At 41.6% G+C, this 27124-nt stretch overlaps 1 protein-coding gene across 2 annotated transcripts; it reads left to right on the plus strand.

Annotated features, from left to right (window-relative positions):
* The first annotated feature begins 3477 nt into the window (after positions 1 to 3477).
* Positions 3478 to 22873, plus strand: EEF1AKMT2 (EEF1A lysine methyltransferase 2). Of its 2 annotated transcripts, none has more exons than XM_039237941.1 (6): positions 3478 to 3610; positions 4698 to 4763; positions 6236 to 6350; positions 14928 to 15035; positions 17597 to 17813; positions 22469 to 22873. In XM_039237941.1, exons 1-6 carry the CDS (start codon positions 3498 to 3500, stop codon positions 22561 to 22563), a joined length of 714 nt encoding a protein of 237 aa, XP_039093872.1. In that variant the 5' UTR covers positions 3478 to 3497; the 3' UTR covers positions 22564 to 22873. The 2 variants fall into 2 exon arrangements, with proteins under 2 accessions (XP_039093872.1, XP_039093873.1); XM_039237942.1 differs by lacking the exon at positions 3478 to 3610 and adding an exon at positions 3806 to 3840.
* The last annotated feature ends 4251 nt before the right edge of the window (positions 22874 to 27124 follow it).

Consider the following 27124-nt stretch of genomic DNA (forward strand, 5'->3'; position numbering starts at 1 on the left):
GAGAATCCCAAGCAGTCTCCACACTATCAGTGCAGAGCCTAATGCGGGGCTCGAACTCATGAGCCATGAAATCATGACCTGAGCTGAAATCAAGAGTCAGACATCTAACTGACTGAACCACCCAGGCGCCCCAGAATTTACTTCATTTAATGCCACAGGCATTATTATTATTATTATTTTATTATAGTATAACGATGGGCAAACTGAGGCCCTGAAAAGTTAAAGAGCTTGCCTGTAGTCACACATGATAGGGTCAGGGCTCAAAACCTGAGTCCAGCTCCAGAGCTGCCTGCCTACCTTCCTGTTTAAAAGGCTCACCTGGGTGACTCAGCCGGTTAAGCGTCTGACTTCGGCTCAGGTCATGGTCTCACCGCTGGTGAGTTTGAGCCCTGCATCGGGCTCTGTGCTGACAGCTCAGAGCCTGGAGCTGCTTCGGATTCTGTGTCTCCCTCTCTCTCTGCCCCTCCCCTGCTCACGTTGTGCCTCTCTCTCTCCTTCAAAAATAAGTAAACATTAAAAAAATGTTTAAAAGGCTCACTTAAGAGCAGGTGGTGCTGGAGGGGTTTTCAAGAAGAGTTCTAGGGGCGCCTGGGTGGCTCAGTTGGTTAAGTGTCTGACTTCGGCTCAGGTCATTATCTCACGGTTCGTGGGTTCGAGCCCCACGTCTGGCTCTGTGCTGACAACTAGCTCAGAGACTGGAGCCTGCTTCGGGTTCTGTGTCTCCCTCTCTCTGACCCTTCCCTGCTCACGCTGTCTCTCTCTCTCTCTCTCTCAGAAATAAACAAAACAAAACAAAAAAGAAATAAAACATTTAAAAAAAATTAAAAAAAAAAAAAGGGTCCTAACAGTGTTGACCACTACAGAGGATCAAGGAAGGTGAAGCCTGCAACTTAACCCTAGGTTTGCCAGTTGCGAAGGGTTTGAGAACTCTTAAAAGCACAGTTTCAGAGAAGTTGGAGGTAAGCAGGGTTCCAGGCTGCAGTGATCGGTGACATTAGAGGGAGACGAGGCCGCCCAGAGTACTCAAGGAGCCTCCCCTGCCGAGGTAACGGGCACCTGGTGAGAGAGACTGTTTTCCTTGGCACATTCCACCTTCTCCCTGGCGATGGGCAGCTCCACGCGGATTGGGCTTCTCTACCCTCCAATAAGAATCCCGTTGCCCCGGGTGATCAGAGGTGGTGCCCCACACAGCCATCGGGACTAAACAGCCAGAAAAGTCCTGGAGCCACAGAAGGAACTCTGTATAAACAGAGGGTTCTTCCAGGGCTCCATACCAACAACTGTTTATAGCATTCATCACACACAGCAAAAACATCTTAAGTGTTGGCAAAACACCAGATTGAAGACGGCCTTATCTTTCATGGATACTTCTTAATTAGAACCTAAAACTGTTTAAGACTTGGTCATATTCAAGCTTGCTTTCTCTGGCATCTAGAGTCTACAAAAGATCAAAACAACCATTTGCCCAGAGCAGCACTAAATGGCTGTAGCATTTGGTGGTTTTATTACACTGTAATAAGGTTACTTACGTTCTTTCTTGAGTTCTTTAATCACTATATACACGGGTCCCCATCTGTCTTTTACTGTAGTCTATCACCAGCGGTTGCTTGAAGATCTTGGAACATCTTCTATAGGAGGAGATGCACATTTGGTCCTAATTGGGATTTCTGTGAACTGGAGAGGCAACTATTGATGCCGTTTACCTCTAGGGACTTATTGGACTTCTGTCTGCTGAGTCAACAGAAACGTAGCCTAGGAAACATTCCATTTGGTTGGAAGGCAGCCTTATTAGAAGCCTTCGAGAGCCTGGCCTAGGACATTTGACTGTAGATAGTTCATGGCTGCTATGGAAAACTGCCCAGACCTTTGGCCTACAAGATTTCTCATATTATACTGCAGAACTCCCAATGGTAGTCAGACCAAGAGGCAGATGAATCTCAGGTTCATTGGTAGGGAGCAACCTGGTATAAGAAGTCACTGTGTATTTCGGGAGTGGGGCAGGTGAGGAAGTTGAAACACACAAAGGTTAGGAGTCTCTGACAAGATCAGGTGCCTGGCTTGGGGCACAGCTAAGACAGGCATCCGGGCATCTTGACTCCCAGCACTTTCTTCCGTAACACTCTGATCCTCATTTTTGGAATATTTCTGTCTGGGGGGTGGGTGTAATAAGGCATTTATTTCCTGGGCATAAATTCCCATGTCCACCAGTGATGTCAAGTACCAAGAGGGTAGAATACTATTTTTAAGGCAGAATTCCGGCTATAAATTAAACTAGCTTTCTGACCAGGAAGCCAAATAACGTGGTGGGCTGTCGCATCTACCTTCCAGATCTGACCATGACATGAATACATGAGGTGATTTGTGCGTTTGCAGTGAGCAGTTTGGCTTCGCCTATTTAGTGGGGGTTTCCCCCTGCAGCCGTTTTCCAAAATGCAATACCTTGAATAGTCCTGTTAAAAAAAATACAGCTGAGTAACTTTAAATATCTAATTGCCTTTATTCAATGATTCATGAAACAGGTAACATCCCATGTAGCAAGAAGGGAGCTCTGAGGAGTTGTACAAAATGGAAGGTTTTTATAGGCCGAAGGTGGGACTAGTAAATTACGAATGGATTATTTCAACATCTTAAGCTAATGTAACATTGTCAACTATATTTCAATAATAATTTAATAAGTGGATTGTTTTAGGGACGGTCACCTTCCCTTAAGGGAAGGCAGGGGGTCTTGTCAGGCAGATTACCTCACTAGTGCCCACCAGAAAAATTCCAGATTGGTTTAAAATTCCACTCCTGGGGCGCCTGGGTGGCTTAGTCGGTTGAGCGTCCGACTTTCGCTTGGGTCATGATCTCGCGGTTCGTGGGTTCGAGCCCCGCGTCGGGCTCTGTGCTGACAGCCAGCTCGGAGCCTGGAGCCTATTTCGGAGTCTGTGTCTCCCTCTCTCTCTGGCCCTCCCCTGCTCACGCTGTCTCTCTCTCTCTCCTAGAAATGAATGAAAAAAAAAATTAAAAATTCCACTCCTGGGAAGGGTGCTTGGCTGGCTCAGCCGGAAGAGCACCTACTCTTGATCTCCGGGTTGTTTGAGCCCAATGTTGGGTTTAGAGATTACTTAAAAATAAAATCTAAAAAAAAAAAAAATTCAACTCTAGGGAGAGGCTGAAGCTGCAAAGTTGGGTATTAAGCCTCAGCGAGTGTTAGCAAAACTGACTCCATTTTGGATCTGTTTCTTTTCCACAGCCCCTTAGAAACAGCAGTCCCCAAATGCGGTGGCGCTTAGGCGGGCACCTCAGAAAGGGGGTGCATCAGACTTTGGCTGGAGGGGGCAGAGAGGGAGGCGAGGCTCAGTCTCGCACTCAGGACCAGAGCAGAGCTAAAGAAGCCGGGCCGGGAGCAGTAGAGCGGGCGGCCTCCCGCCGCCTAGAGGCGCCGTCCACAAGGCCGCTCTGTCCGTGCTTCATCTCTATGGCGGCCCCAACGGCCCTCTGGGTCGCGGAGCGGGATGAACCCTGGCGCCGGCGCCGGCGGCGGCTGCGCTGGGTCCCCGGTGCGGTCCCGAGGGGGCAGTCCCGGAGGGGATGGCTTTGCCCCGTCGGCGCTGGGGACTCGAGAGCAGTGAGTGTGGCGTACCGCGGGGGAGCGTGAGCGGCACCGCCAGGGCTGGGCCCCGGGAAAGGGACCGGGAGGGGTATGGGGCCCCGGACGATGGGGAGGACCTGGGGGCGTGACACGTGGAAGGTGAGGCGGGGGAGTGGAGACGGGGTTGATGGGCCGGAATCCCGAGGGGCCACCCTGTAGGCGGTTAAGAAGCTTTCCAGGGGGTCGATGTGTAAAGAGCTCGTAGGGTGCGGAATGCTCTTCGAAGCGCGTGGGGAGGCCTCGTAGGGGTCTCGAACCCGAGGGGCAGGCTTGGGGAAAGGGCGAGGAGGTGGGCTGGCCGTAGTGGGGGTGGGCACGGGTAGGGGGGCACTGCTAAGGCTTAGGGGATGGGGTCGGGATGTGGGAGCTGGAAGGGGTGGGAGTGAAGGGTGACCTGAGGAAGGAGCGAGGCGATAGTGGGGCATCTTGGGCTCGAAGAAAGTGGTCTGACCTTAAATCGATGTTCAGTAATTATGAACGAATGAATAGATGGATGAACGAAGGACGGAGGAGGGTTAGGATGAGAGCTGAGTTGGAGGGGTGAGAGGGAGCGGCGATTCTAGAGAGATGAAGTAGGAAGAGAAGGATGGGAAGACTACTTAAAAGGAGCCTGTCTTAAACTTGGAGTTAATTTTTAGGCAGAGCTTACGTTTGGTAATTTCCTTCGTGAGTAAGCCGGGAATTGACAGCAAATCTTTGTGTTTGCATGTTTTAGACTGCAATGTGCTGTAATGACACTTTGCATCTACAGTCAAGTTTTGGACTTGTGTTTGGGACTTAGGGATCCTTGAACAAATATTTGCTTGTATTTTTTTTTTTTTAAGGTAAAACCTACAGTATTTTTAATATGTCAGAAATTGTAGCACTCTACACGTGTAAACTTATACTGCTTGTCGGTGTCTTTCATACTTTTAACACAGGGATGTTAAGGGGTGGATCTATGTGTATTGATGGTACAATAATGTTTTAAACTTCTGTCATAAGTACCTCGAATGTATTAGAAACATATTTAATTCTTAATGCAGTTTAATTCAAGAATCTTGCTTTGCATTTGATTATATAGTTGGAATGCTGTCTATGAGAGAGAACTGCAAAGTTTCCAAGAATATGGAGATACAGGCGAAATCTGGTGAGTTAGAAAACATAGTGGAATTGTGATTCAGGAGAGAGAGAGAGAGAGAGAGAGTGTGTGTGTGTGTGTGTGTGTGTCTTTTAAGTGTTTATCCTAAAGAAAGCCTAAAATTCTTGGGAACTTTGGACTGATTCTGGCTTTAGTGGGTAGATTTAAAGAATCTCTCTCTTCTCCCACTTTTAATGGTCCAGACTTAAGTTGGATAGCTATGGAGGTATCTCCAGCTTAAAAAAATTTTTTTTAATGTTTTATTTATTTTTGAGAGAGAGAGACAGAGTATGAGCAGGGGAGGGGCAGAGAGAGAGGGAGACGCAGAAGCCAAAGCAGTTCCAGGCTCTGAGCTGTCAGCATAGAGCCTGATGCGGGGCTCGAACTCGTGAACCACAAGATCATGACCTGGGCATAAGTCGGATGCCTAACTGACTCAGCCACCTAGGTGCCCCTCTCCAGCTTTTTGAAAATTTATGTTATGCCCGTTGGTTTTTATGAAAGACTTAACATTAGTACCTGTTTTGCTAACTGAAATCCAAAGATTTTTACCTTTAAAAAAAAGTTTTTTTTAATGTTTATTTTTGAGAAATAGAGCGTGTGTGGGGGAGGGGCAGAGAGCCAGGGAGACAGAATCCGAAGGAGGCTCCAGGTTCTGAGCTGTCAGCACAGAGCCCGACGTGGGGCTTGAACTCGCAAACTGTGAGATCGTGACTTGAGCCGAAGTCGGACGCTTAACCGATTGAGCCTCCCAGGTGCCCGAAGATTTTTACTTCTACAAAAAACGGTGAAGAATAAAAATAGCGTTCACCGTTTGTTTTGCATCATGAGCCCTTAGAGAGGCAGTGCCCACCCCTAACAGCAAGCTGGTGCTGCCAGGCTCCTTCCCAGGAACTACTCTTAGCATCCCAGCATCAAGCTGCCATAGCTTTGAACAGTGTCTGTGCTTTGTCTTGATTTATTTTGTACATCTGTTAGCAAGATGTGTCTTAAGGTATTAGGCCTAAGAGAGGTTATTTTTGAGGTCTGGGAATGCTCATAAAATTTTACCATATAAATTACTGGTAATTGCCTCTTTGCTCTGTGCCACTTTGCCATAGGAAAGATTTCATTGCAATGTTCTACTTGCGGTTAGAGGGGGGAGACCCGTATTAGGAAATTACTGTCATCTTGTGATTGTCCTTGTTCAATAAGCAGTAACATTGTGAGCTGTACACAAGTGTTAGTGCTGATGTAGAGAAACATTAATAAATAGCATATTGACCTTACCCTATTCTATTCTTTCTATTCTATTCTATTCTTGAGGGTGTTTTCTCTTAAGTACTAGTAGAGGTGAAGCTTAAATAGTCACAGATGCTACTGCTTACTTTCAAAAAAGACTGACTCGAGCGTAATGAATAAGCTGCTTAAATGGAATCTAGTTGTAATCTTTGCTCTGTGTTCCTCTGGTATTTGAGTAACGGATTCTCTGTTTCTAATAGGTTTGGAGAAGAGAGTATGAATCGGCTAATAAGGTGGATGCAAAAACGCGAGATTCCTTTGGACGCTTCAGTGCTTGATATTGGAACTGGAAATGGTGTTTTCTTGGTTGAACTTGTTGGTACTTTTAGTATTCCTGTGTCAAAGCCAAATTTTAAAGTGAAATTTTAAAAAATCTGGCAAATGAGGATTCTAAGCTTGTGAATCTAAAGTAGTAGAGCAGCTGTACCGCCTGCTTTGAGAAGTCACATGGTACAAAAGGAGGCTACGTGGCTTGTGAGAAAGTAGGACATCCGAGTCTTAGTCTTGGCCCTTCTGGCCTTAACCTTGAGCTTGAGCAAGCCGCTTAATTTCTCTGGGTGTAGGTTCTTTCCTAAAACTTTTGACTAGGTGATCTTAATTGGTTTCTTCTAGCTCAAAACTCTAGAAATCTGTGTGTATAAAAGAAGAAGACTTTTTACATTTCTAGTGGGACAGAAATACCTTATCTTTGGGGAGTATATCTTTGGTTTTGAAGAGTATTCTGTCCATGGAACTGAGTTTCAGCACAGGTTCTGCTACTAACTAGGCCGTCATTGTTGTAGTGTGCCTGTAGTGTGCTCATCGCTGGGGCTTGTGCTATGGAGGAAATGATAACACGCTTCCTCCTAGATGGCTCTACTGTCTTAATTCATATGGATACACCTACAATGGTGAAATCTGTTGAATGACTTCCATGGGCCAAGGCTTGTATTTGCACTGGCAGCCTGAAAATGTAGAAAATATAGGGCCTTGGAGGAGCTAACATCCAAGTTGGGTGGAAATTGTACTGGCAGGGTGTAGTGAGTGTGCGTGGGGTATAAAGAGGGAGAATTTCAAGCAATAGAAACTGTTTAAAGGCATGAAGGTTTGAGGGTGCTTGGCTGGCTCAGTTGGTGGAGCATGAGAACTCTTGATCTTGGGATTGTGGGTTCGAGCCCCACGTTGGGTGCGGAGATTGCTTAAAAAAAATAAAAAATCTCGGGGCGCCTGGGTGGCTCAGTCGGTTAAGCATCCGACTTCAGCTCAGGTCATGATCTCAGGGTTTGTGGGTTCGAGCCCTGCGTTGGGCTCTGTGCTGGCAGCTAGCTCAGAGCCTGGAGCCTGGTTTGGATTCTGTGTCTCCCTCTCTCTCTGACCCTCTCCTGCTAATGCTGTCTCTTTCTCTCTCAGAAATAAATAAAACATAAAAAAATAAATTTAAAAAATCTCAAAAAAAGAAGACATAAAGGTTTGAAGCAGCATAGCATGTCTGAGCCTGTAAATAATTTGGTAAATTAGAATAGAAAATGTTTGTTTGAGATGGATGGCGATGAGGATTAAGTTAAAATAGGAGCCAAATATGTCATGCCTAACAGGTTAGATTTTACTTTTAGGCTATGGGGAGCCATTAACGTTTTATTCTAAACATTTATTTACTTTGAGAGAAAGAGCGCTAGTGGGGAAGGGGTGGAGAGAGAGGGAGAGATTGAGTCCCAAGCAGGCTCTACACTGTCAGCGCAGAGTCTGATGTGGGGCTCGATCCCACAAACCTGAGATTATGACCTGAGCTGAAATCAGGAGTTGGACGCTTAACCTACTGAGCCACTCAGGTGCCCCGCCATTAAAATGTTTCCCCCCCACACACACCGTTAAAATGTCTTAAGCAGTGGACTATGATTAGAAAAATTTATAGTAAATGTTTTTGAAACATCAAGGTGTAGCATATGTATGTTAAAGTGCACAAATCAAAAGTGTGTGGTTCAATGAATTATCACAAAGTGAACACACCTATGATCACCTACGAACTATCACCCTGGTCAAGACATATTACAGACTTTAGAAACTCCCCTGAACTCCCCAGCAGTCCTTTCTGAGTTACTCCCTCTTTCGTCTCTAAAAGTAACCATTAATCACAAGGAGTTTTAACATCAGATTAATTTGCCTGTTTTTGAATGTCTAAATGGAAGAATCTAGTGTATATTCTTTTTAGTGTCTTCTCCACATTCTGTGAGATTCACTCAAGTTGTGTGTAGGAGTAGTGCATTCATTTTCACTGCTGTTTAAGGTTTTTTGTTTGTTTGTTTTTACAAGATTTTACACATCTACACCTTTATTTACTTTTCCGTTAGTCTAAATCCTTGAGGGGTACAGCATGGCTCGCAGTCTGTGGCCAGTGGCTTTAGCAGGAAGGTTGCTTCGGACTTTGGCATGAATCATGCCGCTGTTTCCATGAGCACGAGTTCCTTTTCCCCACGTTGCTCTACTTTTGTTTGATTTGCCACCAGGAATCACTGGGTTGTTCTTGGCTTTGTACACGTAAGCACATCTCTTGCCTAGATAGCATTCAGTTTCATCTTGAACATAAACGCCTTCAATTTTAAGTAGAGCTGTGCTCTCCCTGTGGTGTTGGACACCATGCTTATAGCCAGCAAGAACGGCCTTGGACCACAGCCTTCCAGGAGGCTGGAAGGAAATATTTGCCATCACAGGCTCAAGGTGGCAGAAGGAGAAAGGGTTGTATAAGATTTAATTGTATTGCAGTTTTATTTATTCATTCTCTTGTTTACCTGTAGATTCTTTTGGATTTTAATAGTTTATTTGTAAAGGCTAATGATTTATCCTTTTTAAATAAAAAATTTTTTTTTTTATGTTTTATTCATTTCTGAGAGAGAGAGAGACCGCATGAGCAGGGGAGGGTCAGAGAGAGAGGGAGACACAGAATCTGAAACAGGCTCCAGGCTCTGAGCTAGCTGTCAACACAGAGCCCAACGCGGGGCTTGAACCCACGAACTGTGAGATCATGACCTGAGTTGAAGTCGGATGCTTAACCGACTGAGCCACCCAGGTCCCCCATGATTTATCCTTTAAGACTAGTAGGTTAAGTAGATTCTTTCAGATTTTTTACATATACAGTTGACTCTTGAACAACCCGGGTCTGAACTATGTAGGTCCACTTATTTGTGTTTAAAAAAAAAAAAAAAAATATATATATATATATACAGTACTGTAAATGTAGTTTTCTTATACTTTTTTTGAGTTTGTTTATTTAGAGACAGTAAGTGCAAACATGGGAGGGACAGAGAGAGAAGGGAGAGAGAGCAGGCTCCGTGCTGTCATCGTGGAGCAGGACAAGGGGCTCGAACTCAGGAACCGTGAGGTTATGACCTGAGTTGAAATCAAGGGCGAGATGCTTCACTGACTGAGCCACCCAGATGCTCCTCCTTATGATTTTCTTAATAACAGTTTCTTTTCTTTAGCTTACTTTATTGTAAGAATACAGTGTGTGATACGTATTCAAAATATGTGTTGACTGTTATGTTATCCTTAAGGTTTCCAGTCAACAATAGGCTATTAGTAAAGTTTTGTGGGAGTCAAAAGTTAAATGCGGATTTCTGACTGTGAGGGGTGTCTGCACTCGTAACCCCTATGTTGTTCAGTGATTAACTATAAATTACGCACACTGTGAATAATGGCAGTTTTATTTCTTCCTTTCCAATCCTTTATAACTTTTCTTCCCTTGTTACACTGTCTCTGACCTCTAATAGAATGTTGAGAAGTGATAATAGAAGACATCCTTGTCTTTTTCTCACCCTTTCAGAGATTACTTTGAATATTTCACTGTTAGGTATGATGTTAGATTGTAAGTTTGTTGTTTATTTTATAGATCACTTAATACCAGATTAAAGAAGTTTCCTCTTATTCCTCTTTTGCTGAAAGTGTGTGTGTGTGTGTGTGTGTGTGTGTGTGTGTGTGTGTGTGTTTCTCACCAGTCTTGTTATTTGTCAAGTGTTTTTCCTTTATCTCTGTGAGATAATCATATGAATTTTCTTCTTTAGGCTATTCGTGTTGGTGAATTACACTGATCATTTTCAAATGTTAAGTGCATCTCTGGAAGAAACCCAACTTATATATATTATTGGATTCAGTTTGTTAATATTTTGTTTAGGAGTGTTGCAGCTCTGTCCATGAGAAAGATGGGGTAATTGTCCTTTTTTGTAGTGTTCTTGTCAAATTTTAGTATCAGGTTACACCAGTATCATTAAATAAGAATGTATTTATTGAAAGAGTTTATTAATGAGTAGTGTTTTTTTTCCCTTTAAATGTTTGGTAGAGGGGTGCCTAGGTGGCTCTGTTGGTTAAGTGTCTGACTTTGGATTGGATCATGATCTCACGGTTCATGGGTTCGAGCCCTATGTCGTGCTCTGTGATGACAGTGTGGAAGCCTGCTTGGGATTCTCTCTCTAACTTTCTCTCTCTCTGTGCCTCTCCGCCTCATGCTTTCTCTCTTTCTCTCTAAAAAAAGTAAGTTAAAACTTTAAAAAAAGAATAAAAAAAACCTGGTAGAATTCACTGGTGCAGCCAACTAGATACGTAGTCTTTTAAGAGAAGTTACTTTCTTTTTTAATGTCAACTTATTAAATGTGTTTATGTAGAAAAATGGTCATTAAATATATAGCTTTTATAAGATGAACACTTTGTGTAACTCGCCAACCTGATCAAGAAATAAAACATTGTTAGCACCATAGAAGTAGCCCCTTTGTGTGCTCCCCCCCACATTCCCTTCTAAAGTTAACCACTATTTTGATATCTATCATCGTATGTTAGGCTACCTTTGAGATTAGCTGTACTGGTTTCTCATTGTGGTTTGAATTAGCATTTCCCTAATAACTAAGGATATTGAGCACCTTTTTATGTACTTAGTTGCCATTCGCTTATCTTTGGTGAAATGGGTGTCCACATTTTTTGCCTATTTTTAAATTGGATTGTTTACTTATTGTTAAGATTTGAGGATTCTTTACGTAATCTGGATATAAGTTCTTTGCCAGGTATGTGATTTCTAAGTGTTTTCTCCCATTTTCTGGCTTCTTTTTTTATTCTTTCTTTTTTTAATGTTTAAAATTTTTTTTTTTTGAGAGAGAGAGACAGATTGCGAGTAAGGGAGAGGCAGAGAGAGAGAGAGGGAGACACAGAATCTGAAGCAGGCTTCAGGCTCTGAGCTGTCCACACAGAGCCCAACACAGGGCTCGAACCCATGAATGCGAGATCATGACCTGAGCCAAAGTTGACACTCAACTGACTGAGCCACCCAGGTGCCCCTTTATAAAATTCTCTTAATAGTATCTTCTGAAGTGTAGAAGTTCTTGCTTTTGATGAAACTTAAAAAAAAGTTTGTTAACTTTCTTCTCATATGGATTGCTTTTGTTGTCATAATAAAGAACTCTTTGCCTAACCCAGGGTCACACAGGTAGTTTCCCATGTTGTCTCTGAAAGTTTAAAAAGTTTTACCTCTTATATTTATATCTGTGGTTCTTTTGGAGTTAAGTTGTCTGTAAGGTTTGAGAGACTGGTTGAGGTTCTTTTTTTCTGGTGTATGAATATTGTTTTCAACCATCATTTTCTGAAAAAATGATCCTTTGTCCATTACTTTGAGTTTTATGTGTTTTGGGCATGATCTAAATGGTAATATGCTTATGCACTTGATTTTTTTTTTTTTTTTGGATGCTTCTGTTAAACACGGATTTGTGAGGTTCCTTTTTTCAAACATGGCTTTCAATATTTCACTGTTAGGTGAAGCACTAGGTTGCTTCATTTAATTGTAATTTATTATTGTACGATATGAAAATACCACAATTTAATTATGTAGTCATTCATTCATTTATATGTTCGTTTTCCTGTTGATGGACATTTGGGCTGTTTCTTTCTTTTTTTTTAATGTTTTATTTATTTCTAGGAGAGAGAGAGAGAGACAGAATGAGCAGGGGAGGGTCAGAGAGAGAGGGAGTGACAGACTCTGAAACAGGCTCCAGGCTCTGAGCTGTCAGTCAGCACAGAGCCCGACGCGGGGCTCGAACCCACGAACCGCGAGATCATGACCTAAGCGAAAGTCGGACACTTAACTGACTAAGCCACCCAGGCGCCCCCATTTGGGCTGTTTCTAGTACTGGATTGTTACCAGTACTGCCAAACAGTTTTCCAAAAATGGTTGTACTAGTCTACACTCCTGGAGTGTATGAGAAGCCCATTCTTGCCAACCCCTGATCTTGTCAGTTTATACAATTTCAGTGATTCTCAGGGCTGTGTAGTGGCATCTCATGGTATTATTATTTCCTGATGACTAAAGATGTTGAACATACTTTCATATACATTTTGGCTATTTGGCTATTCTTTTTGGTGAAATGCCTGTTTAAGTTTTTTTTGCTTAATGTTAAAATTGAGGTGCCTGTGTTTTTCTTATTGATTTGTAGGAGTTCTTTATATATTTTGAATATGTGACATTTGTATTGCCAATATCTCCATCAGTTTAATATATCACTTAAAAAATTATTAGTGCTTTTGAATATTATATATTAAACCTTGCCTACCCAAAGTTGTAAAGAGATTTTCCTGTGTGTTCTTCTACAAGCTTTAATGTTTTCTTCATGTTTAGGTTCTGATAAATTGGTGTGTATGTTGGGAGGTAAAGTTTGAGGGTTTTTTTTTTCCCTCATGATTATCCAGGTAATCCAGCACCATTTATTGAAATGCCCATCCCTTCCCCGCCCTGCACTTCCGTTATAAGCCATATAGTGGTGTGTGCTTGGATCTGTTTCTGGATCCTCTGTTCTTTTTCTTTTTTTTTTTTTAATTTTTTAAATGTTTTATTGTTTTATTTATTTCTGAGAGAGAGAGAGGCAGTGTGATGAGCAGGGGAAGGTCAGAGAGAGAGGGAGATACAGAATCCGAAGCAGGTTTTAGGCTCTGAGCTGCCAGCGCAGAGCTAGATGCAGGGCTCGAACTCACTGACTGTGAGATCATGGCCTGAGCCGAAGTTGGATGCTTAACCGACTGAGCCCCTTGGGTGCCCCTCCTCTGTTCTGTTCCTCTGGGGCTGTTTGCTTATCCTTACGCCAGTGCCTTGCTGTCCTGGTTTCTGCAGCCTAATGTTTTCATGTTTGGTTGATGTAAATTCTCCAGTACTGATCTCTTCTCCATTGTTGTCTTGGCCGCTGTTAATTAACTTTTCCCATATTTATTTAAATCTTAGAATAATCTTACCATTTTTCAGGAAAAAAAAGAACACCTGGCATTTTGATTAGGATTGCACTGACTTTACAGACTAATTCAGGGAGGATGCATATTTATTTAAATTTTAAACTCATTGCTTTTCAGGAAAAAAAAATCCTAGGATTTTGATTAGGATGCATCGAATTTGGGGAGGGTTTAGATCTTAACAGTACTGAGTCTCTGAATCCACAAACATGATAGGTTCCTCCATTTATTTAGCTCTTTTTATTTTGCCACTAATATTTTGTAGTTGTCTCTGTAGAGATCGTCCATGTCTTTTCTTGGATTGATCCCTAGATGTTGGTTGTTGCAATTGTTATCGTCATGCTTGTAAGAATGGTTTCTGGTCATTAGTTGTTTCCTTGAATGTCTGCTTGTTTTCTCCTCAGTGCCAGAACCCAAATGTGAAAAAATGTTGGGAGATAGTTTGAGGTTTTGGATGATTGTTCTAGAAACCTAAAACATCTATATATGATAGTTTTATAAGTTCTGCTGTAAGAACAGACAGGCATGGGAGAAGAGGGAACTGGTAAGAGTAAATAGAATATCCTGGATTCCTGATGTAGAAGGAATTGAGGGAAACTGGGAGAAAATGAAGATCACGAAAAGTATGGAGTGAGACAACTTTAAGAGTAGGAGGTTGGCATCAAAGAGTGGATATTAGATTTTTAGGTTGAAAAGAATAGTCAAAGGTAGCAGAATCCTGTGGAAAACAGTCAACATGTTACTAGAGTTTAGATTAGGAATCAGTCACCTTGCGTTGAAAAGTTGAGGGAGTCTTAATGGATGGTGTTGGCATATGTTAAGTTTTGAAGGAAAGAAATTGTGTAAATATTGAAGAGCAGGAAGAGAATTTTAGACTACACTGTACTTTCCAGCTGCTTTTCTTCAAATTTCCTTTGAAATAACCTGTAGTCTGATTGTTCTAAAAAAGTTCAGTATAGTGTTGGGGGCGGGGGGGCTGAGTACCAGACACCATCATACTTCTCCCACAGGCACACTCCCCGGTGGGTTCATATGGCTAGTAGGCAGTGGGGACTGTAGCGTTAGGCGCAAAACTCTCAGGCCCAGTGAGTCTGAATTCTTTGGGGGATGTTAATACCTGCTCTCACATGTGTTTTGTAAACATTTCAAAACCAAAAAAGTACTTTACAAGTGTAAGGTGGTCAGTCACATGGCTGGATGTAGAATTGCATAATTTATAATCACACTGAAGGAAAATTTTTCAAGAACTTGCTATGTATGCATTTTATTTATTCGTATAACTTAATTGTGTTAAGTAAAATTTATGATAGATTTATGTGTGAATCAGAGCATATCAACACCAGAAGTTAATATTACATTTTTCTGCTTGAGGGTAAAAGTATTAAATGTGCGTTCTCATGATCTTTGAGAGAATGAATTTTCTTTTGAAATAGAAATCAAATACTATAAAAACAAATGAATGGTCATTTGATATAAATTTAAACTCTTAGTTGCTGTTCAGATCTACAATAAAATGTAAACAGTGTGTATTATTGGACAGTGTATGTCACTGGCTCTGTGAAATAAAACAGACCCAGCCCTACAGGAATATTATAATTCATAAGCAGAGCAGTATGTTAAGCCTTTACTTTAAACTAAAGTATAAAATTGTTTCTCTGTCTCTAGGCAAAATTTGGATTTTCTAATATTACTGGAATTGATTACTCTCCTTCTGCAATACAGCTTTCTGGAAGTATTATAGCGAAAGAAGGTTTATCTAACATTAAGTTGAAGGTAACTATTGTATTACTGTAACTTATTTGTCATAAAAGTTATAAAGTTTAAATATTTCTAAAGAGTACTTATTGACAATGTCTTTTGAACTCATAAAGTGAAGAGTCATTATAAATAAGCCAAATTGACACATTTTAAGTAACCATTAAAGTGTTCAGTCTAGTCAGCTTGGGGAAGGTATTTTCTCTTCTTGTGTGCACGTGTGTTCATCCTCTCACGTTTGCAAACACAAATAATAGCTCACTCTGGATCGGCTAGATCCAAAAATTCGAAGTACGTGAAGTGGTGTAATGCCACCAAAGATTACTTAGTTTATTTTTGTGTCCCGTGATCTGTGAGATGATGGCTCTTGGATTTATATATCGAGCCCAAGCTTCTCTGAGCTGTAGAATTATATAAAAACTGCATAGTTTATGCTTTTGCCTGGATAGCTAATGGTCTTTCATTTCGTCTGAAATGAAACTCTTCAGTTTCTCCTTAAACCTGCTTTATCCCAGTCTCTCCCATTTCTGTACTGGTGTCACCTCTTGTACTCACCCGAGACCCGTGGAGTCATCCTTGATTCTTCTCTTTCCTTTAAGTCTGGTTTCTAGTTCTGTTAGTTTTATCTTCAGAGTCCGTCAGGCTTGTGACCACTCCTTGCTATTTCTGCCGTTCCCTCCTAGGTCCGGGCTGCCGTCGTTTCTTGCCTGTGTGGCTACAGTGGCCTCTTACTGGGCCTTTCCATTTCTGCTCTTGCCACCCCACTGTCCACGACCACAGGTCAAGTGGAGTGATCTCTTAAAATATCAGTCAGCTCGTGTCACTGCCTTGCTCACAAGTCTCCAAGGGCTTCCCCAGTGTGTTGAGGATGGAATCTGACCCCCCCACCCCGTCTTACAAAGCCCCTCGTTTCTTACCTCTTTTCCTTTTTATCACCTGTATTCCAGTCACACTGGCTGGCTTTCTGCTCCTGAAGCATGTCTAGCCTGTTCTTTTCCAGTCTGTATACCTTTTGCTCTCTGCCTAGAATATTCTTGTCCCAGATCTTAGCTTGTGTGGCTCATTCTCGTCAGTCAGATCTGTGCTCCAATATCACCTTCTTGGCTCTTTCTTTACTACCTTTCCCAAAACATTTCTCTTCCTAGTCACTCACTGTCTTCATTATTCTGGGTTATATGGTCTTCATACCACTTTGTCTAAAATTATTTATTTGTTGTCTTTCCTTTAGAGAACATAAGATCTCGCTTCTCGGCCTTTTGGCTAAGATCAAGTGTGGAGAACATATGATATATTCTCCTACAGGGACCCTTTCTTTTTTGTTTACTATTATGTTTGCAGGGACTGAAAAGTCCCTGCATAGAGCGGTTGTTCATGAAATACGTATGGAATAAATGAGTACTTTTATACAGACATTTCGGATAGGAGCCTCTCTCAACTTAGCTCTTAGGAAAGGCAGTCATTTTTTGCTTCAGGGATACTGATTACATTGGTGTGAGGGAGGAGGGGAAAAACCCATGTTCAAATGCAAATAAACAAAATCCACATTTTTAAATCAGAGTGTTTTCGGTAATACGTACAGTCACTGTATTACTCTTTCAAAGTAGCTCCTCAGAACTAGGCTCACCGGGCAGTTGTGACTGTCCCATGCGGCCGAGGCAGGGCACCGCGCCCCGAGCTGCTGATGTGATCAGACGTTGTTGCGAATGAGCGCTGTGTTCCTGCAGGACTGTCACAGCCCAAAGCGCGTATTTATCAAGTGAAGTAACTGCAGTTTAAAGAGTCACTTCATTCCTTAGCTTCATGCCATTCCGTAAATCCATTAGTTTCTTTGTGAGCTGCTGAGTCAGGGCCGAAGAACTTGTGATGTACCAAGTTTGCTCCACATGACACAACTAGTCATGTCGGCCAGAAAACCTCTCCTTTCTGACGACCTGTTTGAGTTCCACATACTTTTTGCCCTCTTTAAGAATGCGTCAAATATTCTGGGTTTTTTTTTTTAAGTTTATTTATTTATTTTGAGAGAGAGAGAGAGATCGTGTGCACAGGTGCATGCTTGTGAGGGGAGGTGGGGGAACGGGCAAGGAGACGGGGAGAGAGAAAATCCCAAGCAGGCTCTGTACTGTCAATGCTGAGTCTGGTGCGGGGCTCGATCCCACGAACCGTGACATCATGACCTGAGCCGAAATCAAGAGTCGGATGCTTCACCGACTGAACCCCCCTGGTGCCCCCAAATATGCTACTTTTTGACAGGAATAATGTTTTCATCAACCAGGCTTGCGAGCTTCATTATGCACTGGTGTTATGAAGCCGTACACCTGGCTTTGATTTGTTTCCAAATTTGTAGAGATTTGGAATGTCCAGGAAACACTGTCAGTCTGTCTTACCAACCTTAGCTTTAATGATCTTGGAATGAAGCACATAAAAGTAGCTATAAAGTTGAAAATATGTTTATTGTATGTAAAATGCCATCATAATTAATTGGTCCTTTTAGCTATAACCTTTTACAGATTGTCACTTAAATTCAGTAAATAAAGAATGTATGTTAATTGTTCTCACAAAGACATTGGTTTTTAATATAGGTAGAAGACTTTTTGAATCTTTCCACAGAGCTGTCTGGATTTCATATTTGTGTTGACAAGGGGACTTTTGATGCCATTAGCCTTAATCCTGACAGTGCAATTGAGAAGAGGAAGCAGTATGTGAAATCCCTCTCCGGGGTGTTGAACGTCAAAGGCTTTTTTCTAATAACCTCATGTAATTGGACCAAGGAAGAGTTGCTAAATGAATTCAGTGAAGGTAAATGGCTCTCTGTTGCTTAAATGTGTGCTTACCTCAAGTTTAATGTACTTAAATCGGTTTTTCTTTTCCTTGGTGTTGTGGCGTTTTACTTTTCCATTTGTGGGAATTGTCTGCTTTTCTTCTCTTTTAACTGCATTTGCAAAGGACAAAAATAATATCCAGAGATCCAGAGTCCTTTTTAAAATTTTCCTAGAAATCCTGGCAGTTAGGTACTAACATGAGCCTATAAAACTTCAGTTCTTCATTTAAGCCATATACTCTCTTAGTTAGAGAATCCGACAGAAAGCACGTATGTTGTGCTTGACTTTAGCAAACTGATACATACTGTTAATCAGTAATACGCAGATGGAAGTAGTACTTTTAAAAATCTTACATGATGAGTGTTTTAACTCTGTAGTTACCTTCTTCTTCGTCTTGCTGATGGTCATTTAGGTATTTAGGCTTTATCTTATTTTCAGTGTATGTAGAACAATTATTTTCAACTTGGCACAGAAACAGAAGGTAGAGACTTTGTAGTAGAAATATGACCTGTTGGCTCTTGGGGGTGTCTCTCCCTTCTCCGTGGTTTTGGTTCCGAGTTAGCAACCTTTTTCACCCCATCGGGAAAGTGTGATTAGTACTGTGTCTACTAAGTGGGGTCTTGTGAGAACTGAGGGTGCATAACCTGTACACAAATATTCTGAGGTCTCTGGCAGACTGCTCCTCGCATAGCTTAAGGAATGTATTACCTGCCAGTTTATTCATGCAGTGCGCCGGCATTTCTGGGAAAGTGCCTTGAGAATCCAGAACTAGTATTTGTTTGTTTGTCTTCATAGACTCTTTTTTGCAGATTAGCATGAAGGTTTTTTTTTGAAGAAGTGGGAGGAATCTTTAGGATGGAATGTTAATAAAAGATATGGTGCTAAATTTGTTAGATTTTGAACCTCAGTTGTCCCCAGCTAATGGGAAACAAACTTATAACTGTTTTGCATGCACTTTACCTTAGAGTTTGTTTTCTTTTTGGTAAGGAGGGAATGGGCAGGAGGAGGGAGAACAGCTAACGCAGGTCTCTGTGTGCTTTCGGTGACTTTGGCGTGTTACAGAATGTAAAACCTGAAGTATTTGAGGCTTGAAATGTGAGCCTGTGGTTTCATTACTGTTGCCTCTGGAAAACAAGAATTATAGGTGATTTATTGTCCTGTATTTCGTGCCATTAATTTTACTATCTTCCATGTTAAATTTGTTTGCTTTAGAACTATTGAGGCCCCACGTCCATAGTCTTTCCCTGTTCCCGAGGCTTGACGGTTTTAATCAATGCTCGGAGTCAGCACCGTGTAGGGCGAGTTTCTTTCTCGGTTCTTAAATACAGGTGTTCTCTTTTACCCCTGGAGCCACAAGACGAAACTGTATTTGTGTGTCTTTGATAATGAGGAACAGACTTGAGCCTGGTAGAGTCCTTAAAATTGTGTATGTGTCTGAGCGCTCCTCTAACTTATGTTCAGTTTTAGAGCTTGATACAGAATTTAAATAGGCAAAATGTTACAGCAGGAAATGTTAACATGTACACTGGAAGACAGTTTTTAGGCATTTGCGTCTCTGAGAATCTGCCGTTTGGAGCTGGGTACCGAACGCACAGAGGACTGTGTGTCACTGCGGAGGCTCTTGTCAGTAGCCTCTCAGGATCGGCCCCCATGGTCCCTTCTGCATAGAATGAAGCTTGCTTCACCGGTCTTTTAAGACTTTTTGCTTCTTTCCTTATTTGAAACATAACTGTTCATAAAACTGTTGAAATAAATCTTGTATTTTTCCTTTATAGCTATATCTATATATAAACATTTTATGTTGTCATTTGTTTTGGTGAGGATTACCTGAATCATTTACCAAATATTGGGATGTTCTAATTTGATGTCCAAGGAACTGGACTTTCTTCTCTCTCTCTCTCTCTTTTTTAATGTTTATGAGAGAGAGAGAGAGCGTAAGAGAGCGTGAGAGAGCGAGTGCGGGCATGCACTCGAGAGCATGAGCGGGAGAGGGGCAGAGAGACAGGGAGACACAGAATCCGAAGCAGGCTCCAGGCTCCGAGCTGTCAGCACAGAGCCGGATGCGGGGCTTCAACCCATGAACTGTGAGATCATGACCTGAGCCAAAGTCGGATACCTAACCAACTAAGCCATGCAGGCACCCCAGCAACTGGACTTTCTTAAAACTACTGAATTAAAAACAATTTCGAAAACTATTTTACTACAAAAGTAATCCAAATTCCCTATGAAAAAGATTGAAAAATGTCGATAACCCCAACACAGAGCATACAGATTAAAAGAACTGAAAGTGGGGCACCTGGTTGGCTCTGTCGGTTGAGGTTCTGACTCAGGTCGTGATCCTAGGGTCGTGGGATTGAGCCCTGCGTTGGGCTCCACACTGAGTGTGAAGCCTGCCTAAAATTCTCTCTTTCCCTCTGCTCCTCTCTCCCTCTCACGTGCACTCATGTGCTCGCTCTCTCCTAAATTAAACAACAACAACAACAACAACAGCAAAAAACTAAAAGCATTTGTTACCTATCACTGGAATACAACCACTTTTTAAATTTCGGTGTATTATCTATTAAAATATAATAACTTCAATTTTATATCTTTAGTTCAAAGAGTTAAAAGATTAGTCCTGGAAAATTCACACAGACCTCTCCATTTTTTCTCCAAGTTTTTATAATAAAGTATTTTAAGCATGTGTAAAATTTCAGAATACAGATCGGTTTTGTACCTGTATGTCCACCACAGTGACTCCATTAGAGGCCTGTCCTGCTTTGGAAAAGTTTTCTTATAATCAGTTTTAATGAGCATTTTAATATATGGTCATTTGTTAAAATTTGGTGCAGTTTGGTTAAGAGTATGAGTTAGAATGCACAGTGAAACCGAGTATAAAAGACCAGTTAATACAATAATATATATCCTTTTATATTTTTTCTGTTTCTCAGAGCTGAAGCTCAAAGCATGGAACTTTAAAAAGATTAAAAAAAAAGTTTTTTTAATGTTTGTTTATTTTTGGGAGAGAAAGAGAGAGAGAGACAAAGTGCGAGTGAGGGAAGGGAAGAGAGAGAGGGAGACACAGAATCCGAAGCAGGCTCAACCGACTGAGCCACCCAAGTACCTTGTAAAGCATGGAAACTTAGAAAATGCCGACACCACCCTCCCCAAGGAAAAATGAAAATCTAACCTCCAAACTAATAGTCCCATCACTGAGGGAAAACCATGGTTAACTTCCCAATCTTGTTTGTCTTGGTTTTTAAAAACAAAATAATAAAATGTTAAATTTCCGTTTTTAAAAAACTTTTCCTAAGTTTATTTATTTATGAGAGATAGAGACAGCATGAGTAGGGGAGGGGTAGAGAGAGAGAGACACAGAATCTGAAGCAGCCCCCAGCCTCTGAGCTGTCAGCACAGAGCCTGATTTAGAGCCTGACACGGGGCTTGAACTGGTGAACTGTGAGATCATGACCTGAGCCAAAGTTGGAGGCCCAACCGAGCTACCCAGGTGCCCCTAAATTTCCATTTAAAAAAAGTGTTTATTTGTGAGAGAGAAGGAGAGAGAGAGAGAGCATGAGCAGGGGAGGGACAGAGAGAGAGCCAGACACAGAATACCAAGTGGGCTCCAGGCTCAGAGCTGTCAGCACAGAGCTTGGTGTGGGGCTTGAACCCATGAACTGAGATCACGACCTGAGCCGAAGTCGGAGGCTTAACCGACTGAGCCCCCCAGGCGCCCCAAAGTGTTAAATTTCTGTTTATTTTGTAGTTCAGGAAAACGCCATGTTACCTTATTTGGATCTTTAGAAAATCATGATCTTATTTTGATCTTTATAGAGTCACGATGAGGTAGGTAGCGGCACTGGTATGTGTAACCTCCTTGTGTAAAAAGGGAGGATGCTGGTAGCATGTCTTTCACCTTGTAAGTGGTCGAGCTGGGACTCGAACCCAGGACTTTTGAATCCATGTTAATTTAAAAACCACACTGCTGCTTTGAAAATTCCTACTATCTTTTCTTCCCAGATCCTTAATTCAGTTTGGGTCTTGATCTTTGGTTACAAACTCTTTTTTTGTTGTGGTAAAATGTATGTAAGGTAAGATTTACCATTTACCTCTCTTAAAGTGTACGATTCTGTGACACTAAGTACGTTTGCATCACCACCATCCATCTCTGGAACCTTTTCATCTCCAAATTCCGTTTTATTTCCACGTTGTTGGACTGTTCTGTGTTAAGTGCTTTAATGTGTGCGACGTGGATGGAGTTACTACAGAGAAAGCGCTCCGAACGGTCCCCCGAAACCCGCTATCACCTGAGCGCACGGCGTCTGCTCCCTGCAGGGGCTGCATCAGGCTGACCGGGATGTGGAGTTTGAGTGGGAAGAGACCGGAGGTGGGGGGAAGAGACCGGAAGTGGGGAAGAAACCGGAGGAGGGAGGATGGAAAGGCTCTTTTCCGCAGTTTGATTTTGGTCTTGTCTGATACTTGTTTGATTTAAAGTGTTACTGGGTGTGCACCCAGTGGAACTGAAAAGTTACCGCGTGAAATTCCGTCTGGGATCATAGTTTTATAAAAGCTTGGCGAGTACGTCATTAATACACATTTCCCTTAACTGTGGGGTTCAGCCCCTATTAAAAATATTTTAATCTTGTCTGACAGGATTTGAACTTTTTGAAGAGCTGCCAACACCCACGTTCAGCTTTGGAGGCAGATCGGGAAACAGTGTAACAGCTTTGGTTTTCCAAAAAACGTGAAACTTTTCAGTGGACAAACTCAGTTAGCTTTGTTCAGAAGCTCCGCATCAAAGTAAACCTGACACAGAAAAGGCATGTGCAAATACATGCTTAGTAAGTACCACAGGATGAATGGATACGTGTTGAGTGGATATGAAGGGTTGGTAAAAACACGAGCAAGGGAGTGGTTGGGATTTAGAGACCAACCAAGAATCAGTTCAAGTTTTCTTTTGTATTTGAAATGTAAATATTTTTCTCTTTGATTAAAACTTTTTCTGTAACTGCTGAACAGTTAAAAGCTTTAAAGCAGTAAATGAATTTCCAGAAAGCATGTAGTCTTGGTCTTTGTGCCGTGGTAAAGTTGAATCGAATAGAACTGCTTCTTAAGATTTGATGAAACTACTCTGGGGCCAGGATAATAAACACCAACTTTCTTAGTGTTTTATTAGACTGTGAAACATCATAAGTATAATATTTTGGGTTGAAGGGTGGTTATTTAAAAAACATTATTTAATACCTGAGAAAATCCCCCAGTTTTCATGTGTACGATTAAACAAAATCAGATGAATGTGTGAGTTGATCAGGAAATTCTTATTGAGCTTGCTTGTTGCTGATGGGCTTTTTTTTTTACAAGCTGTGAGGGAAACACAGGAAGTAGGAAAGGCAGCTAACAGATACAGTTACCTGCAGGCACTGTGTTAAAGTTACGTTATCATATTAAATCCTTGAATCCTCCCAATATCTCCTCAAGGTAGGTATTCCTTATTCCTGTTTCTGCTAGAAGGACGAGTAAAGGGTGGAGCCAGGATTCTTTGGGTCTGTCTTAAAACCCATTCTGTTCCTCTAGCATATTCTGGTTCCCAGGTGCTAAGTCTCTGCCTTAATGGCACTTACAGTTCAGTGGTGGCACCAGGACTGGTCTGGAGAAAACGCTCAGAGAAGTTAAGTAGAAGTTTCAGGAGCTCTGCACCCCCTTGTTAGTGACACTGTTGGTCTGTGGCCTGGGAGTTGGTGAGTCATCCATCCTTCATTACTTTCCTCCATCTCCCTTTTGTCTTAACAGACTTACTGAATTGAGAACTGAATAGTGTCATTCTTCTGTGGAGGAGGGCGTAAGCTAAATGTATATATAAGCCCCCAGGGACTCAGGACAAAGATATTCTAGTTAGGGCCAATTAGCAAGAGAAACAGTTTATTAATGAACGTTTTTGGAAAGATATGTTAATATATGACGCCATTTTTGTCATTTTGGACTGATATGTTGGAGCCACAATACAAGTTTTAAAGTGATATAGATTTTGATGATTTTCAGCTATTTGGGTCTGTTGGGTTTTTGTTTGTCTGGCAGATGTTAATCCAGTAATGAGTAAATCTAGCATTACAGCCCTTTCTCTTTTTATTTTGTCCCTGAGTGGGGTGGGAGTGGGGTGGGGGGAGAGGGGTTTGATTTAAATCAGCATTAATCAGCCATTAAGATTACTACCTGCCTTGCACAAGATAACCGAAGACATTTACATAAGCTCTCAACACAAATAAAATTGTTTGAAAAGCTTTCATTTTTATCATGTAAAGAGTGAAAAGTTACTTCACAATGTATATGACTTAAACTTGTAAAACCATTGTGTTGATTTTACAAACTAGGCTCGGGATCTTAACCCACAGAAACATAGTTTATAATTTATCAAGGAGGTTTGGTCTTTGTTCTTTCATATTACTAATTCTTGATGTCAAATAACAAAATAGAATGGGAGTAATTTTTGAGGGTTTTGGGTGGTTATGTATGCTATTTGAAAGCACTGCTCTAACAAATTGGGCTTTCTGTGCCGCCAGACAGACATTGGGCTTGATTCACTGACGGCTTGGAGTGGGCCTTTGTTGAAAAGCTCCTCAAGTCACCCTTGGGTGGGGGCGAGCGGTATGTTCCATTTGCAAAGATGAAGGATTTTGGAGGGTCATGGAGCTGTTGCTAAGGTTAGGAGAAGGATTTGCCATCTCTCCTTATCAGTTAGTTGTGCTGGAAGCCAGCGCCTCAGAGATTGCAAGTAGAACAAATGGAAGGTACCAGAATGCTAACAGTAAATTAGTCTTTCCAAATAATACCACACTTTAGAAACCAGGCCAGTAAGTGCCCCGAAGTTACTGAAACCAGTCGTAAATATGTAACGCTTGCACTTGGTTTTGTTATGTCACATGACTGTGTGGGTACCCGGAAGAAATTATGCGGTTATAAAAGGGAGCAGTGAGTTATGTGGTGAGTGCTGGTTTCTCTGGATGAAGAGTTGGGATTGTAATTTTACTTCATCAAAAGACACTCGTATTTTGAGGAAACTTGTTTGAAATGCAAACGAAGTTTCTCCCTGGAGCCTGCACCGCATTGTTGCTTCTCATTATGGTGTTATTGCTGCAGAGCCGGGGTGCTTCTGTGCTGGGAAGTGCGCAGGCCAGGCCGAGGGGATTTGAGGCTGAATGGGAGGGTTACACCAATTAACAAATAGAAAGTTTTCAGAACATTTTGTTTTAAGCCAGGTGCACAAGTTAGAGTTGCTTTTTGGGCCTGGCATTTATGCATGAGAATCAAACCTGACACTACTCTTGGCAGCTTGACCGAAGCCATTTTAAAATAAGTACAAACTGTCCATGAGCGATTCCCCTCCCCCACCCCCATTGTAGTAGCCGCAAATTCTCCTTTCCTCTTCATCTGCGATGTGCATGCAATTTTCTGTTATTTGGGGGAAAGAAGGGAGGTAAACATATACAAAAAACTTTTCGTTTTTGCGGTGAATAATGTGTTTTCAGTTCACTATTATTACTCTTAATTTTCTGTGATACTGTAATGTAGTGATGTAGTACATAAATACATATATGTTAATTCACATTCATCCGGAGTATAATAGAAACTTTAAGAAACATATATTAGCCTCTAGCCTTTGAAATATTTTCCTTAAATTGATGTGCAGAGAGACAGTATCCCTGCTTTTGTCAACAGAGTTGATTTATGTTTCCTTAAATACCTTCATTTTCTATATTCATGCACGTGTGTATGTGTCTGGTAGCCCATAATGAAAATATATACAAATGTGAAAAGTCCGTTGCTCTCTAGGCCAGCACTCTGCTGCGGGGAGACCTGGGTTTGATTTCCTGTTTTTGGCACAGCGAGCTAGCATGTATGCGCTCCAGAGACAGCTTTCTGCTTTGAAAGCAAGAGACCAAGTGTCTTGTGTTCCACAGTAGTAAAACCTCTTTAGCTGTGTGTGTGTGTGTGTGTGTGTGTGTGTGTGTGTATGGATGCGTGCACGGGAGGGGGGATGTTGATGGACTCTGAAAGGAGTCTTGTCTAGTACACTTCACTGGAAGGAGGCTGCCTGTAACCTAGAGCTTGATTGTGGGAGACAGAAGCATACTAGGTTGAAGGACAATTGCTTAGTGGGAAAAAATTCGGAAACCCTTGTCATTTCTCTGTTAGGCAGGAAACAGAGATGTCCTTAGAAGAAGGGGGAGCACATGAGCGTGTTTTATTAACAGTTAATGGAAGAAAATTAATGCTAATTTATTCTTCATACACACCATGCAATTTGTTAGAAAAGTAAAAGAATACTTTGAAATTCTTTGGTCAATTGATGGATTCCTATGTTAGGGGCATAGAAATGAAACTCAACATTAAGCAGACAAACACCCAAGCCCACAGGCTACATAAATGCTGAATAAAACCAGCCCCACAATAGAACTCTGAAAAGCAAGGGGGAAGGAGCCTAATGAATGATTGAATATGACCTTAGCAAAATCCCTGGCGTGTTGTTGAAAGATCATTCATTTCCAGCTTAGATGTCAAGATGGGCTCCAGTAACCAGGAAAAAAGAGATCTTGAGTTGGTACTTACTGAGTTTTAAAAATCTTTACAACTCAGTGCATTAGACTAATCGTTAAAGGGCTTCTCAAACTAAATTTTGGGCTGTCACTGTGTAGACCTATAGTTTAGGCCCAGGGAAACCAAATTAAAAAGATAGGAATAATTCACAAGACTTGAATGTATCAATATCCTGCTTTTATGAAGTAGAACTTCAAAAAACTAGATGTAGAGGCTGGCAGAATGTACTTTTGTCATGCTGATACCATTGTAACCAAGACTTAACAACCAAGAGAGCAATTGTGCCTTAGAGGATTTGCAAGTTACTTGCCCAGTTTATTAGAGAAAGATAAAAAAAAAACAACAACCCCAAATCTACTTTTTTCATTTTTAAGTGGCCCATTCGGAAGAAATGATAAATTCTTTTCTATATTAAAGTATATACTGTTATCACTGAAGCAGAAAATAAGTACCTTTGTGAGTGATCTTTACTGTGCATGCGACCCGGAAGCTTTGTTAAGGAAAGCATATGTATCGTATTTGTTTCTCCAAATACCTAAAAATTTACACGCGAACCAGCGATTAGCATATCGTGGACATTATATGAGGAGCCTAGAAAGAAATATGAAAATACTCCAGGTGAATAAGGGCCCCGTGAACTGTATTCCTCCTTCATTAACATACCTATGGACGAAGCAGTTAGGCATTCTCAGAGATTCGCCACTGGGCTGGCCGTTG

This window comes from Hyaena hyaena, unplaced genomic scaffold (genome assembly GCF_003009895.1).
Source record: "Hyaena hyaena isolate Hyena2069 unplaced genomic scaffold, ASM300989v1 scaffold_129, whole genome shotgun sequence".
NCBI lineage: Eukaryota > Metazoa > Chordata > Mammalia > Carnivora > Hyaenidae > Hyaena > Hyaena hyaena.

Coding starts and splice junctions, on each gene's coding strand:
- EEF1AKMT2 (XM_039237941.1), top strand. CDS start 3,498: ATGAACCCTGGCGCCGGCGCCGGCGGCGGCTGCGCTGGGTCCCCGGTG. Junction 6,351..14,927: donor GTGTTTTCTTGGTTGAACTT/GTTGGTACTTTT, acceptor CTCTGTCTCTAG/GCAAAATTTGGATTTTCTAA. Junction 17,814..22,468: donor GCTAAATGAATTCAGTGAAG/GTAAATGGCTCT, acceptor CTTGTCTGACAG/GATTTGAACTTTTTGAAGAG.